This window comes from Taeniopygia guttata, chromosome 2 (genome assembly GCF_048771995.1).
Source record: "Taeniopygia guttata chromosome 2, bTaeGut7.mat, whole genome shotgun sequence".
In the NCBI taxonomy this organism is placed as follows: Eukaryota; Metazoa; Chordata; class Aves; order Passeriformes; family Estrildidae; genus Taeniopygia; species Taeniopygia guttata.
Window position 1 is genome coordinate 5,680,229 of NC_133026.1, and position 14,232 is coordinate 5,694,460.

Here is a 14,232-nt window from a genome sequence, read left to right on the forward strand (position 1 = left end):
GAATGCATAGGATCAGGTTCTCAAGGTTGTTTATTTTTCCTTATCTATAACATTCTTTCTCTGACCTGCAGAGCTCTGTCTAGCAGGTCGGCCATGGCATTCTGTCCACAGTCTTGGGCAGTGTTTACATTTTATACTCAAAACTACCTGTACTATGTTTACAGTAATGTGCCAATATCTATAATTTATGTCGGACAGTGTGTCTCTACCTTAAACCAACAAAAAAGTGTCACCATCACACCAAGACATGGAGTACAAGAAGGAGAAGAAGGCTAGGACATGCCCAAATCCCTCCATCTTTTACCCCATTCTAAAAACCCCAAAATTCTACTTTTTCACCCTGTGTTAATTCAACTATCACACTACTCAAACCCTTGTGGCTTGTAATTCCTCATACAATGTTGGCAGTTTTTTCAATGGGCTAAAATTGAAGCCACGGGTGTTTTTGACTTTGTGCCAAGGTCTCCAAGCCCCCTGACAAGGTCTGGAGACAGCCAGGGCAGCCAGAGGGATGTCCTGGACTCTGACATTTTTCTACCATGATTAGGATGCATTGTGCTGTCCTGAAGTTGCCACTTTGGGTTAATGAGTGTGAGAAAAAATTCATGCAAAGTCAAGTGTCAAGCTCCTTCAAGTAACAAACAAGTTGTCCCAAAACAGGTTAATAAAATAACAAAGGTAACTGCTCTGCTCAGTCTACAAGAAAGAGGAATGCCTCATTCATGGGGAGGGAAAGATCTCTGTCATCACAACTTTTTGACTTGCAAGAAGGATGATTCACTTTCCTGGAGATTTAGCACTCCTAAAACCTTAACCTAGCAGGGAAAAGGTCTTGCTGCAACGCAGTGCTTCAGGAATGTTTTTTTCTGTATTCCAAATTTCCTTAAAGTATCACAGCACCTCTGTTCTATAAATCTGTATTTGATCTGATCAAAGAAATATATTAAATTTCCAGTAGCAGTTTTGCATTTCCCTTGTGTAACCCCACACTTCCACCCTGTGATCACCTCTGCATATTTTTTTTGCAATGGATTTTGAAATTTCAGCAATCTGTTGAAGAATAACCATGAAATAAGTGGTCTTTCATGCAGCATCTGTCTTGTTTGGAAAAGTTCTCCTTGGATAGAATGGAGTTAGATTGACTATATCCTACTTAGCTTTGAATTTGTCCTATTAACTCTGTCACTTTGGGACTCCAGATGAGGAGTGGGGAGATAACAGAAGCACTTCTAGAGCAGCACAGCAAGCAGGAGCTGCAGAGTTAAAGCAATCCCTTGTGCCAGGTTTGAAGTCCTGACTGAGCCCATAAATCAGACACAAAATGGTCATGAGTCTAAAGTTACTGCATTACACCATCTCTTGCACTTCTGTGAACTGCAATGCCCGATTTTACTGTCACTGTGGATGCAAAACATGCAAAAAAATCTCTGGTTTAGCTTTCAGATATTTCTCTCATCAACAGTAATGCCCAAAGAAACATTTCAGCAGTGTGAAAAATCAGTGTTTCAACCATGAAAAGCAGATGTTTTTATTGAACAATTTCCTTTCCTAGAAAAAAAAATGAGAAAGAGAAAAAAGAGAAAGAAAAAGAGAAAGAGAAAAAGAGAAAGAAAAAGAAAAAGAAGAAGAAAAAGGAAAAGAAAAAGAAAAAGAAAAGAAGAAAAAGAAAAAGAAAAAAAAGAAAAAGTAAAAGAAAAATTAAGAGAAAAAGAAAAATTAAGAGAAAAAGAAAAATTAAGAGAAAAAGAAAAAGAAAAAGAAAAAGAAAAAGAAAAAGAAAAAGAAAAAGAAAAAGAAAAAGAAAAAGAAAAAGAAAAAGAAAAAGAGAAAAAAATTTTTAAAAAAGAAACAAAAAGAAAAAGAAAAAGAAAAACTAAAAAGAAAAATGAGAGGGAGAAGAAAAAGAAAAATAAAAAAGAAGTAACCCCCAAAAACTTACAGATTTAAAGATTTTATTTATTTCAAGGCACCATTTGGTTGAGGGCAGCCAGTGCCATCCCACCTTTCCTCCTCCCCACTAATTTGCTGCATTGCAGCTCTGACCACCAGTGAAATAACGAAATGTAATCCCATCCCAGGATGAGTTTATCAGTAGATAATCTCATCACATGACAGTTTCAGTAGAAAATGGTGTTTCTCTGGATAGCTTCCAGGCAGGATAATATCACAAACACTCAAACACAGATTTTGTCACTTCCTTATCCAGAGTGTAAGTGGTTACTAATTCCAGATAAACAATTTCTTTTCTCAGTGTTATATTTCTTTCATTCTCAGTATCATTTACCCTCTGCAGGTGAAGTGTCCAGGGAAGCTTTCCAGATGTCCCAAAGATTTTTAATTCTCTTGCTTCTTGACAACTGCGGGAAACAGAAAATCACAGCACTTCATTCTCTTAATAGTTTTTTTTTTTTTTTGTCAAATCACTTCATTGTCCTTTATCACTACAAACCACTGTGCCTTGCAGGAGAGTTGCTCACGTCTGTGGTACACACTGAGGGGTAAAATTGCTGCTCAAGAGAAAAGATTTCCTCCCAAGTGGGAGCAAAGTACAGGCTAAGATCGTATCATTTTGTGCCACAGGGAAAGGATTTCGTGTTTCATCCCAGCCACCCTTCCTAAAGAGCACTTTGAGCTGAAAGCTCTAATGGCAGCAGAAAGTCTTTCATCAGATTAGAAAGAAAATGGAAAAAAAGGAAAATATTAGAATATTTAAGCAGTATCAGCATTACAGGTTCAAATAATTATTTGTTTTGATAAAAATTATGATTGTTCCTGTAGATACTTTACCTAAAGTGTTTTTTAACACACAGCACCATGGAAGAGATTTTCTAAAGGATTCTGATTTGGGTGAGTGGGTTAATCTCTTTCAAGCAGTAGATAGGAATAGGTGCAACCTTTCAAACACTATTTTATGTATACTTTTGTCAGAAATATCATTGATCTCTTGTACACTTTCCTTTGGCTCAGTAGCATTCAGAAGGAATTGGGAAGGCAGCATTACCTCCAGGACTTAATAAAATAATAGAGACTTCTAAAATCACTGAATGTACCCACCTCAGCCCAACTGCCTGGGTTTCTCTTGGTAACCTCTGGCCAAAATCCTACTGGCATTATCTGGAATTGAATGCCTACGCAACAGGGCAAAATTCAACTTAAGTGTCAGTAGGATGTAAAAAAATATTGGGTGTGGGTCTTACACACATGCCAGTGTAAATCTGATGAAATGAATAAATCTAAAAACGTTTCATTATCTGCTCACTCTGACTGAGGTCAGGGTAAGTCTGAATAGGTCAGAAGTTGCCAGAGCTCACCTCTAGGTCAGGGGTGGCTCCATGTGGTGGAAAAATCTCTCCTCCACCCCATGCTTCCAAAGAAAGGCTCAGCAGTCTCTGTTGCCCGGTCTCAAGGCAGTTTATTGTAAGTTATCTAAAAGATTTTCTTCTTGAGCTGCTGTGGTTTGCTCACAGCTCAGGCAGAGACACACACACACCCTGACATCCTCTCTGACTCCCAACTGCTTCTTCTCTCCCCGCCCAGGGCTGCTGCTGTCTTTTATATGGTACATTACGTGTTACATGGGTACAGTTTTTCCCCAATGCCTATTACCTATATTAAATGGTGCTTTTCTATCTTTTATATGGTACATTACGTGTTACATGGGTACAGTTTTTCCCCAATGCCTATTACCTATATTAAATGGTGCTTTTCTACTCTAAACCAATCTGTGAGTGCCAACATCACCAAGAACATGGAGGTAAGGAAGGAGAAAGAGGGAGGACAGGGCAGGCCCAAATCCCTCCATCTTAAACTTCTGACCCCCCTGTACAGCACTCAAAAATTCTTCCCTTTACTTTGTGACTACTTCTATTATAATATCTAAACTTTTGTGACTTCTTGTTCTTCCTGCAAGGTTGGTAAATCACTCCATGGTTCAAACCCAAAATCACAGCTGTTTCCAGCTGCCTGCCAGGGTCTCAAATGCTTCTGACCTGGGCCTGGAACTTCCAAAAATGTCTGAGGGACATTTTGAGTTCCAACAAGAAGTCAAATAAGAAACAACTCTAGAGAACCCAAATGCAGTCAGTGGGGCTTAGGCCAGAGTCAGACCTAATGCCAGGCATGCTTGGCATCAGGCTGTGCCTAATAAGAGGCATATATTGAGATCAAAGAGTCGCGGGTTTGCTACAGAATAGTAAAAAAATCCCTTCCCTGTGTTTCTCCTAGGAGGGCTGTCACTGCCCTTCTGCATTGAACATTCCAATAAGAGACACTGACTTCTGTGACTGACTTCTGACTTCTTCTTTAAACAATTATATATAAAAAAAAATATTAAAACTACTGACTTCATAATGCTTAATAAAAAGGAAATCTGAACAGTAAAGCAGATTGAGTTTCCAGGGCCAGGCTCACAGCAGGTGTTGATTGCCTTTGCTTCTTTCAAGTCAGCTGTGATTTATGCAACTCCCTGGGGTTTAATATTGTCGTGATTTGCCCTGGTTTAGAAGAGGGCAGAATCCAAGCTTCAGCAGGAAATGGGTGGGATCCATCTCACCTGTGCAAGGCTTGTGCAAGGCAACATTCTTTAATTAGTTATGTGTAGCCATATCTCTTCATTACTTGAAATTTTTCAGGTCAGAACTCCCAAAGATTTAATTGTTATGTTTTCTTTCCTTCTTAAGATCTCTACTAAAAACCTCTCTTTCATCCCTGCAAGTGCAGAAGTCAAAGAACAGAAATGAAAAAATCCAGGATAAAATCATACTGGAATTAATTTAAATTTATAAATAAGCATAAACTCAAGGACACATGTTAGATTGCAAGGCAGGCAATGTATTAATTGTGAAGTACATGCTCAACATTGCATTTTGAAAGTTCATCACAGAGATTATATCATTTCAGGGTGTACTTGTTTAATATGTTTATGTCTTATGTGGGATTTTTTTCAGGCCACATTTAAGGGCTGGATGGATATTATGTATGCAGCAGTGGATTCAAGAGAGGTAAGTCTCTGCAAGGAAATGAATAATTTCCTGTTCCATTGCCTTTTGCAGCACTGATGATGCTTAACAACAAACACAACAAAATAAAATACAAGCAGGGTGCCAGTCCCTGTGTTACTCTGGCTGGGACAGTTGCAGACTCTCATTGTTGGTAGCTGTACTGGAGCAGGATGACCCTGAAATTAAAGTAAATGTGGCCCTTATTCCTACACAACTGATTTATCTATTCCTGCTGCAGAGGTCCCAGCACACAGAGGCACCTCAAGAATTAGTCTGAATCCATCAAAGACCTAAATTGCTCTCTATATTTCTTCTCCTTTCCCTGCTCACTGCCTTATTTTCCAACTTCTGCTGATAACATGTCTTTAAAAGTGCTGGGTTAAATTGAATTGCCCTGTGAGACAAACATTTAACCATCCCTACACCTTCACTTTGAATAAGTGTCTTTTCTGCTGATGGGGCAGGAGCTGATGGGGCCAATCTGGGCATTGTTGCCAAACATGGCAGAGGTGACGTGAGGTTTTCAGACTCAAGTCACCTCTTTCTCAGATCTTCAGCAATAGATCTGATTCCATTCCACCCCTCACTAAAAAAATTTGCACTTTAAAACGCAGTGTATTTCATTAGGATTCAATTATACTGCAATCATACTTCTGTTTTATTGTAAGTACCATTAGTTCATACAGGCATTAGGATAATCAGAAAATTGATTTTTTCCCCCTTCTGGGTTCAGACTGAGAACATTTGGTAGGATTTATTCTGGAGTTTCACTTTCTGGAGCAGTGTGATTGCTGTGACAGTGTTGTGAAGTGTTGCTGAAATAACTGTGGCATTGCAGAAGCCAGTGGTAAACTTCAGAGGAGAGCTGACTGCTCACAGGAGTTAGTTACAGTATTTTTCTCATATTTCATGGCTTTTATTTCCAATGGACAGCTTTGTTTTGACTGCTTCAATATTTTGATGTGTGCAGAGGTGGTGTCATTTTGACACTCTCCCTTTTCCCTTTGCAGTGCGAGGAGCAGCCTGAATGGGAATGTAATTTATACATGTACCTTTACTTTGTGATTTTCATCATCTTCGGGTCTTTCTTCACATTGAACCTCTTCATTGGTGTCATCATTGACAATTTTAACCAACAAAAGAAAAAGATAAGTACTGCATATGCTAGACATCATCTTGTGACTGCTGCAGGGACCGAGGCCAGGAACAGATTTATCAGCAATGGCTTTGCTACAGCAGCCTTGAGGTTAGCAGTGCCAGAGCATCTGCAGGAACCACCTTGCAGGACTTCTACAAAGGCACAGCTGTAGCAATCCCTAGTGTCCCTAGAGCATGAACATCCTGAAAATAGAGGGTGGGAGACTCTATTCCCCACAGAACGCAGCAAAGCAGCCCAAGCAGAGGGGATCTCTGGCACAAAATTTGACACAGAGTGGCCTGGTGCCCTCTGTGCGGCAACACCACTGTACCTCTGAGCAGTCCAACCTGAGGAAAACTACATTAAAAGGGAAATTAAATAGGAGAGGATTCATCCTTGAAGGGGGCAGAGGCAAGCTCTCTTCATCAAAAGTAATAGTGTTGTTCTCACCCTATACTTAGGTGGCCAGGACATCTTCATGACAGAAGAACAGAAAAAATATTATAATGCAATGAAAAAGCTGGGATCTAAGAAGCCTCAAAAACCAATCCCAAGGCCACTGGTAAGAACAGCATAATTCAGTTGAACTTTGTGTAATAGCTGAATGTTTATTTACTAGAATAAGCACCATTCCAACTCCCCAGCATAGGAAAATTTATTGCTCCCAGATGAAAGGCACTTAATAATTATATGTTTGGATTTTGGGTGATATTTACAAGTCCAGTGGTACAAAATTCCCTCTTCTGCAGCATTGACCAACGTTGCAATTTACATGTGCCATTTACATATGCCAGTGGCCACCTGCTTGCACTGAATAAATTCATGGCCACAGTCCAGAGTCTTGCTTACAGTAGTTTCAAAAAGCATTAGGAGTAAATGTATTTGAAAACTACATCAAAAAATATTCATCATCATTTTAAGTTTATGAAGTTCTAATCAGATGCAATATGTCTGTTTTTCTCTACATTCTGATCAATCAGGAGACAATTACATCATTTTTACACGGCTCGAATTTCCCAACTAAACCTTTTCCTTTCCCCCAGAACAAATACCAAGGTTTTATTTTCGATGTCGTCTCAAAACAAGCCTTCGATGTCTCCATCATGATTCTCATCTGCCTTAACATGGTTACCATGATGGTGGAAACAGATGACCAAAGTCAAGAAAAAGTGAACATCCTCCACAAAATCAACATGCTTTTTGTTGCCATCTTCACCGGGGAGTGCATCTTCAAAATGCTGGCTCTGCGACACTACTACTTCACCAACGGCTGGAACATTTTTGACTTTGTGGTTGTGATTCTGTCCATCGTAGGTAGGTGACCCTGGATTTTCACCCAGACTCCAAGGTTAGAAAGGCAGATGTAAAATTAATTGGTAAAGTTGAAGGGTTTGTGCAATAATATATGCTTTCAACTCAGAGAATTGAATTCTAAACACAATTTGAAAATGCAATTATAACTAGCATACAACTGCCTAACAAAAACTGGTTTGATCAGAAAAAGTAGGAGGTTTATCAACCACACTTAACAGGTCCTGGTGATAAAACATGAACAGGCCACCACATACACTTAACACCAGTTCTTCATAAGAGCCAGTGACAGAGAAATAAAAAAGCCACATGAAAGTGGCACACGTGGATTGCTATGACTTTGCTATTTGCTTTTTATTACAAAAGTTTGAAATAGTCCATCGGGGCATGTTTGGGAAGTGCATTGAATCTGACTTTTCTCAGCCTTGTTACTAGAGCTCCACACCCTCAAATAGCCAAGGGATGAAACAGAAAGACACAGTTTTATTGTTAGCTTGTGCCATTTGCTGTTCTGGAGATGTATTTAGATATTAAAGAAGTGCAGGTCGAGTGAATTTGAAATCCAGCCAAAAGAGTTTTCACTAAAACTGGAAGTAGCAGCAACTGGAAGATGATCAACTGATCCAGTGAGCAAAAGGAGCTCAGAAATTCAACACTTCTGAAAAAAAGTTTCCATTTTGAGGGAGGGAATAGGTGAATGAAAAAGTGATGTGTTTGAAAAATACCAGCTGATGCTCCTGCTGCTCTGAACCCCCCATAGTGGACTGGAGAAACTGCAAGACCCCAGTGCAGATCTCTGGTGCTCAGAGACCCCCTGTGCTTTGGGGGCATTGAACAGCCTGGATTTCACAGGTTTGGGTCACCCAGGGAACGTCACTGCCACACAGCTGTCACCAGAACCTTGAGGTTAGATGCTCTGGATGTGCCCAGAGCACACAGTTAACCAGAGCTGCCACGCTGCTCACAGTGCTGTCCCATAACCAGCCAGGTTGTTTCAGTGTCAGAGGCCTTGGGCCATGCCAATTTTCCTGTGGGAAACAGGAGCTCAGCAGGGCTCAGTGCAGCCAGGGACTTGGCGCTACACTTTCTGGAACAAGCGCTCTACTCCTGAAGGAAGAGTTTAGCACAGGGGTGCAAGCTCGTTTCCTTGCTAGCACAGCCTTAGTTCCCTCCCAGCCCATCAGGGAAACTGGAAAAAATTATAAGCAAGAAACCAACCAAATGGATACACAGTAGAAACCTGCACTGTTCGAGTGGTAGCTCAAAAAAAAAACCAGGCCAAGCACACCAGCATTTCTGACTCATTATTTTACAGACAAAAATGTTGTCATATCAGACACATTGTGACATCTGCACTCAAGACAAATTTATCAGGTGGGTCATGGCCAAAAAGCTGCCGTTATCTGTGTCTTGACTTGATCTTGGTTTCTCATTACCAACAGAAAAGCTTTCCCTTAATAAAACTGCCACTACCATTCTTTGCTTACAGTATCACAAGTTCTTATGGATTAAATGGGCATGAAAAAGCAACAACGCCTTTCCCTTCATTGTGAGCCTTCCACTCTGGGCAGCTTTCCATTTATTTTCTCAATAATCCTGACTGATTGCTTTAAAAGGAAAGCCTGGGATTATTTCCCATGTACTAACTTGCTATCTGTCTCTTTTCTTTTCAAGGCACCGTACTTTCTGACATCATCCAGAAATATTTCTTCTCTCCCACACTCTTCAGAGTCATTCGTTTGGCTCGGATTGGCCGGATCCTGAGACTCATCCGGGGAGCCAAAGGAATTCGAACTCTCCTGTTTGCCTTAATGATGTCCCTTCCTGCTCTGTTCAACATTGGCCTCTTGCTTTTTCTGGTCATGTTCATTTATGCCATTTTTGGCATGGCTAACTTTGCCTATGTGAAGAAGGAGTATGGGATTGATGACATGTTCAACTTCCAAACCTTTGCTAACAGCATGCTCTGTCTCTTCCAAATCACCACATCAGCTGGCTGGGATGGTCTTCTCAACCCTATTTTAAACACTGGACCACCGTATTGCGACCCAAACCTTCCCAACGCAAATGGTTCAAAGGGAGACTGCGGGAGCCCTGCTGTAGGGATTTTATTCTTTGTCACATATATCATTATATCATTTCTCATTGTTGTAAACATGTATATAGCCATTATTTTAGAGAACTTCAGTGTAGCCACTGAGGAAAGTACAGAGCCTCTAAGCGAGGATGATTTTGATATGTTCTATGAAATCTGGGAGAAGTTTGACCCCGAAGCCACTCAGTTTATTGAGTATTCTGCACTTTCAGACTTTGCAGACGCGCTGTCAGAACCTTTGCGCATAGCGAAACCAAACAAAATCAAACTCATAGCGATGGACCTGCCCATGGTCAGCGGAGACAGGATCCATTGCTTGGATATTTTGTTTGCTTTTACAAAAAGGGTGCTAGGAGAATCCGGAGAGATGGATGCCCTCAAAATACAGATGGAAGAGAAGTTCATGGCAGCCAATCCCTCTAAGATCTCCTACGAGCCGATAACAACGACGCTCAGGCGGAAACAAGAAGAGGTCTCCGCCATCGTCATCCAGAGGGCCTACAGGAGACATTTGTTCCGGCGCTCCATGAAGCAGGCGTCCTACTTGTACAGGCACAGAACTTTGGAGAGCAGCATCCTGGAGGACGATGCGCCCGAGAAGGAGGGTCTCATTGCGTTCATGATGAACGAAAACTACGGCAGGCCAATAGACAAATCAGAAACTCTGTCCTCCACCTCTTTCCCTCCATCCTACGACAGCGTCACCAGAGGCACGAGTGAAAACCTCCAGCTGAAGATAACGGACGTGAGCAAAAGCGATGAGGCTATAGATTGTCTTCTCTCACCTGACAAGGATAAAGAATCAATTGTTTAAATGTTTGTTTAGAATGCTTTAAAACATTGTTTACAGAATGTAATGCTGTAACTACACAACGATTGAAGAAGCCTTCTTATTAAAAATTAGTTGCAAAAGAAACAGTGGAGTTTTTACCCTTAACTACAGGAGTCTAATAAGTCATATAACATTTGACCCTGCTCTTTTTGACTTGGCTCAATGTTTATATTTATATATGCACAGGAAGATTCTCGGCAGGGTCATAGCTGTTATATCAATGGTGTGAATAAGAATAGGCTAGACTGTAAAACAGTAAACACAGTGTATATCTATCCACAGATAAAGCCTGGCTGTATACATTCATTTAAGGTCTTACTCATATTAGTGTGTTTACTTATGGCAATGTATGACCTTGCATTCTAAAAAGAAAAAAAAAAAATCACAGCTGCTGTAGCAAAATGTAACACTTACTGTATATGTTGTGAATGGTCTTTCATAAATTTATTATATTTGATATTTTTTTACTTAAAAAAAAAAAAAAGAAGTCTCTTTTTCCATGAAGATTAATGATCCTTACACTCTTCATGATGAACTCTGAGTCAAGGTAATAGAAACTTGTGGGATCCCCCTCACTTGAAGAGGAAAGCTGTTGCAAATTAAAGTATCAAATTACCAACATTTAACTGTTGATTATACTAAGCCCTCCCTCTCGGGACTTGCAACTGCACATCAGCAGAAACACACACACACCCAAGAAAAAAAAAAAAAAAACACAAAAAAACATAGAAGCAAACGATGTCAAAATAATGAGAGAAATGGCTTGTTCTATCCTTCAGGAAACTAGACAATAATGGATTCTCTTTGTAAAACTGTTAATAAAAGCACTAATTTTTTAGTATGTTTCAAGAATCTGCTTTGAAATTCGCAATCAAACTCGCCATAGAAGTAGCGCATCACGTTTGTGTGTAGTGATCCAAAGCACCATCTAGGCTGGCAGAATTTCTGTTAAGGTAGTGGGATAGGTTACATTTTCCCCAGGAACACTGAGCTAAGCAGCCTTATTTGGAACTCAAAAAAAAAAAATCACTAATACTACTAATAGTAATAAATCAATGCCAACTGGGCCGTGCAGAACGGCTGTGACAGTGTGATCAAGAAGGTGGGAGGGGAATTACCTCTGGATCTGTACACAAATTTAGAGGGTTTGAATCCTTTTTACTCAAGGTCCATCTTTCATTTTCTCAGATAGTACAGTTAGATTTCTGGGGAAGGACAAGAAATACAGGAACTGATTAAAAAAATCTACTAGATAATAGCTATATCCTCATTCCTGTAGGCAAAGTAATATTTACAGTTGATGTGTCCTTCAGCTTCAGGCCAAAGAAATGACAGTGCGGTGAAAGGTGGATGTGTGGCTGTAGAAAAGTATTAGAGGTTTTTACATGCTCACATAGGTTATTATTTTTTATCTTTCAGCCTCGATAGAATGTGAGAAATTATTTATGGAATATAGAGACATGTCCATCATTACAGACAAGTTCTTTCTTTTTCACCTTCAGACTGATTGTACTTGGGTTTGGTTGGACTTCATGGAAAATCTTGAGATTTCTGTAATGAGCCATTGCACTTTAAAGGAAGAGTAATTGTGCTTTTTCACCTTGGAGAAGCAAAGATATCAAGAATGTATTTAAGGTGTATTGTCATTAACATTTAGTTACATCCCAGGTTGTGAAGGAGTCAAAAAACCACATGGGGTTGGCAACAAGAATTAAAGCAACATGTTACAGTCAAGTTTATCTATGGCCATTGTTATCTGTCCTCTAAACAAGTCAGAATATGTATGACAACAAGTCAAAGGGATGACAATGTATCTGTGTAAATATGGGCTAATATATTCTCTCCATTCATTGAGAGGTGTCTCAGGCATTCACTTGAGAGTGGTCTATCGGTTAATTCAGAGGATTTGCCATCAGGATTCATGGGGTCTATTCCTGATTCTTACTACATGATTTTTAGGCAAATAATTTAACCTATCTGTGCCTCAGTTTACCCATCTGTAAAATGGGAATAATAATATTAACCTACCTCACAGGGGTGTTGTAAGACTTTCTGATTGCAAAGTGCTATAAGGGAATGAACCATACTATATAAGTATTATTATAATCATGCTCTCTTGCCCTTTTAACCCCATGTCTATGGTGTATAACATAGGGCTGTTCCTCTGGGCATTTTGTTGCCTTTAAATCTTGTATGTAATTAGATTCTAACTTATGGGGACTACTCATTGTTCCTTGAAGTAAAAACATTCTTTATTCCTTTCCCCCTCCCAACCCCTCACCTCCCCCAAAAGCTCAGAATTGCTCAAGGCTTCTCAAATTAGAGAAACTTTATATTCCCTGTGTATTTATGCTGTAATGTTATTCTGACTGTACATATCACCCAGAAAGAGTATGCGATTTTTTATATTTATATGCATATATATATATACACACACACATACGTATATCTATACATATATATGTATCTTGTGAGTTTATAGAGTGGCTGACACTCGGAGGACACGACTTACTGATTAAAATGTTTTCTCCTCAATGGGATTTATCGATCATTAGCAACAAGCTGCTGCCTATAATGAAACTGTTTAATTAGAAAATAGTACATTCATTACTTGCTGAACAAGCATTTATTGGCTGACAAGTAGCAAAATTATTTTCCTTTCAAAGCTTTAGGATTTAAAAAAAAAAAAAAAAAAAAAAGAGGGAAAAATTCTAAGGAAAAGGAGTATTTCTCATGTGATTTCATTTCATATGATGTAAACTGTCTGAAGCCCAAGGAAAATGCCAGCCTGCACTCAGAAGTGAGTTGTTGGTTATGCTGCTTTAACAATATTTTAGTTATTTGCAACTTATATTGGAAAATATTCAACAGCTGTTTTTATTAAGAGTCAGGCCCAGTAATGAATGGAATGTAAAGAGACAATTAGCTGGTCACTGATTTTATTAGAGAAGAGCCCTTCCTTTGGTCATTTCACCCTTGAGTCAAACATTTTAGTGTCATTGCTGTGAGACCCTATAGTACTGATGCAATTACAAATGGTTCTTTTACCCAAAATCTCTAAAAAAAAAAAAAAAAAAAAAAAGGTAATGCAAAAAAAATCTGAAAGAGGCTCTTAACTCTAGATGTTTACAGTGCAACTTTCTAAAACTGAATTGTAAATTGCTTTCAAAAACCTTTGTAACTGGAAGGTCGGTTTTCTATTGGGTTTTCTATTGTTCTGTGGTGTGTTTCTTTAGGGATGAAGAGGGAATGGTATCTTTGTATGGTATGCAGAACTCCCCTCAAAAATGTCAAATAACCTCACATGTAGATCTTTGTTACTGGAGATGCCAATCTGAATCGAGCCATGATACAACCTCCCAGTGCAGTGATTTAGTTTAAGACACAAACTCAATAGTTGGCCCACACTATCTATAAGCATGGTGAGTGCTACCATTTTTTTTTTTCTGTTGATTTGTTCAATAAAGGCTACCACATGAATCACTCAAGCTACAAAAAGAGCAAGGAAAATATCAGCCAATATCATAGGACATATTAAGCTGTTTGTACCTGGAAAAATTCAAGTTTATTATGTTTCTTTATTAAATAAATAAGGATAACAAATATTTCCTCTGCTTTTTTTTTTTAAATATTATTATGTTGTCAACATTTTGTTATTATTTCTCTGACACTTTTCTACATATTTGTTTGGGAAATGCATGGTGACTTTTGTTTGGAGGCTTGTTGATGAAAACCCCTCCAGTCCATCTTACATTGGAAGACAACCTACAGAGCATTAAAGGCTTGATCCAAAGCTTCTTGAAATCAGTGGAGAATTTCTGGCTACATCAGATGAATCCAAAACAGATTTGAAAGT

The 14,232-nt window shown here is 39.2% G+C and overlaps 1 protein-coding gene across 5 annotated transcripts in view; it reads left to right on the plus strand.

Moving 5' to 3' along the window:
- LOC100221337 (sodium channel protein type 5 subunit alpha) overlaps window positions 1–13,981 on the plus strand; it is a 217,043-nt gene extending 203,062 nt beyond the window's left edge. For all 5 annotated transcript variants that reach the window (XM_072925296.1, XM_072925295.1, XM_072925297.1 and 2 more), the window contains 5 exons: window positions 4,947–5,000; window positions 6,011–6,152; window positions 6,600–6,700; window positions 7,182–7,452; window positions 9,124–13,981. In XM_072925296.1, the coding sequence (XP_072781397.1) occupies window positions 4,947–5,000; window positions 6,011–6,152; window positions 6,600–6,700; window positions 7,182–7,452; window positions 9,124–10,358 (1,803 nt within the window). In that variant the 3' untranslated portion in view covers window positions 10,359–13,981. The remainder of the gene's footprint in view (window positions 1–4,946; window positions 5,001–6,010; window positions 6,153–6,599; window positions 6,701–7,181; window positions 7,453–9,123) is intronic.
- The last annotated feature ends 251 nt before the right edge of the window (window positions 13,982–14,232 follow it).